This window comes from Perkinsus marinus (assembly GCF_000006405.1).
Source record: "Perkinsus marinus ATCC 50983 genomic scaffold scf_1104296951958, whole genome shotgun sequence".
NCBI lineage: Eukaryota > Perkinsozoa > Perkinsida > Perkinsidae > Perkinsus > Perkinsus marinus.
The window spans coordinates 14,651-16,425 of NW_003209085.1; the positions used below are offsets into that span (position 1 = coordinate 14,651).

The 1,775-nt window shown below is 49.7% G+C and overlaps 1 protein-coding gene across 1 annotated transcript in view; it reads left to right on the forward strand.

Moving 5' to 3' along the window:
* Nucleotides 1-552: 552 nt before the first annotated feature.
* Nucleotides 553-1,775, forward strand: part of Pmar_PMAR009703 (conserved hypothetical protein) — a gene marked incomplete at both ends in the record, with an annotated part of 3,784 nt that continues 2,561 nt past the window's right edge. The window contains 7 exons of the mRNA XM_002777344.1: nucleotides 553-638; nucleotides 793-895; nucleotides 938-984; nucleotides 1,027-1,107; nucleotides 1,230-1,332; nucleotides 1,381-1,446; nucleotides 1,493-1,570. Of these exons, the coding sequence (XP_002777390.1) occupies nucleotides 553-638; nucleotides 793-895; nucleotides 938-984; nucleotides 1,027-1,107; nucleotides 1,230-1,332; nucleotides 1,381-1,446; nucleotides 1,493-1,570 (564 nt within the window). The remainder of the gene's footprint in view (nucleotides 639-792; nucleotides 896-937; nucleotides 985-1,026; nucleotides 1,108-1,229; nucleotides 1,333-1,380; nucleotides 1,447-1,492; nucleotides 1,571-1,775) is intronic.

A 1,775-nucleotide genomic window follows, 5' to 3' on the forward strand; every position in this document is an offset into this window, starting at 1 on the left:
TATTAACTCACATTAGATATGATCCATCAGTAGTAGCGGCTATCTTGGCGGAGACGGACAAGCATTTGTCAAGCATTGGAAGGAGGCCTATGGGAGACATTCAAAATACCTCTCCAACAGTATGCGATAAGTCAATTTAGTGCTGATGGGTGATACCCACCCAATATCTATTCAGTGTCACGTTCCTTGGGCCACGGTTGAGATGAACTCCTCTACCTATCAAGCCCCAAAAGAGGATACAGCCAGAGCCAGGTGACCATAACCATTCACGTTGAAAAATTGCTCCGTGCATCCAGTGTGCTCGCACTACTACTTCTCATTTCGAGCTACGTTCCTCAACTACTCGTTGTGTCCTCACTGAGGAGGCTTTTGATCAAGTCTATCACAATTGGTTTATCTGAGTTGTAGGTTTGATTTAACAACGGCCTTGTTGAAGCAACAAGAAGCGCTTGACGCTCTAGCGTTCACCACTGAGAGTCTCCGATCAGTGAGGCTGAGAAGTGGCGGAGGTGTGGTATGGTTGCCACTTGTTGTTTTTAGAGTCAGCAAAGCATGTATGAGGGCATTCGAGGGGAGTTACGGCAATGGGCGGTTGCGGCTGATAAGAAATTGGCAGAGCATTTGGATAAGTGTCGAAGGTGGTTTATCCCATATGCCGGGCGTGGGTGTCGAACCCGGAACCTCCGGCACAAACAGGGTTCGTCTTCCTTCCCCTAATCCGTATCCCCTTTTGAGTCGTGATTGTCGCAACTCACGTGCTCACCACACAATCTCCGTATTCATGCATTTCAGGGAAGTGGCTGCTTCTCGTGAGGAGTGTCGTAAAGAAACGCACGAGGTCCTCGAGCAGGCCTCTAAGGGGGATCGGAAGGCTCTGATTGACCTGAAAGCGATGGTCTGTAGTCCCCCCTATCCCACATACACATTCGTGATATAGGTTGAGGATCTTCGTAGTGAGGTGGAGGAAGTATCTTCGGAGATGAGGTGAGGCTGAACTAGGTAGGAGGACCACTATCACCCTAGTAGGAAGGACACTCACACGCTTGAGAGCGTCGACTCACGCATCGTGCAGAGCACACGCGAGGTGGAGGATAGAATGCTGTCGAAGTAGGCCATAGTTGGAGGAGCTTGAGTTCCCTATGGTGATGGCTTGGCTCATATTATCAATTGAAATGATGATGAGGCATATGACCATCCAGCGCTGTAAGTGAATAGAAGAGTCGCTTTAGGATGAGTGAGAGAGAGAACGAGATGAAGGTAACTATAGAGGAGTTGGAAGAGCGGTTCGAGGGGCGCCTCAATGGAGGGCAGTTGGAAGTCCGCATGGATGCAGTGGGTTACACGCTTCCCTGGCTGGGCATTCGGATGTGATGTCGTCAGTTATCGAGTGAGTTGGCGGACCTACGTGCCACCACTAAGGACTCTCTACAGTGCTTGGATGCTGAAGTAGTTGAGGAATCCCCCCCTCAAGGGGGATTCGTTGTGAGGTTAGGTTAAGTTGGGAATTGGAAGGCAGCCTTCAGAGGTGCAGACGGAGGCCTCCGAGGAGATGGAGAGCACCAATGCTGAGGTAAGCATCACAGTAGTCAACATCATCATGATGCATTACAGATTGGGAATAGTGTCGAGTCTGGGACCAACGGGATGATCGAAGTGAGATTGGAAGAGTTAACGAGAGAACATCGAGTAGAGGGTATTTCTGCAAGTGGCGTGGTATTGATGATGATGATTATAGTATCTACAAGAGCACGCGAGGGGCCTGGCAGAGACTCTTT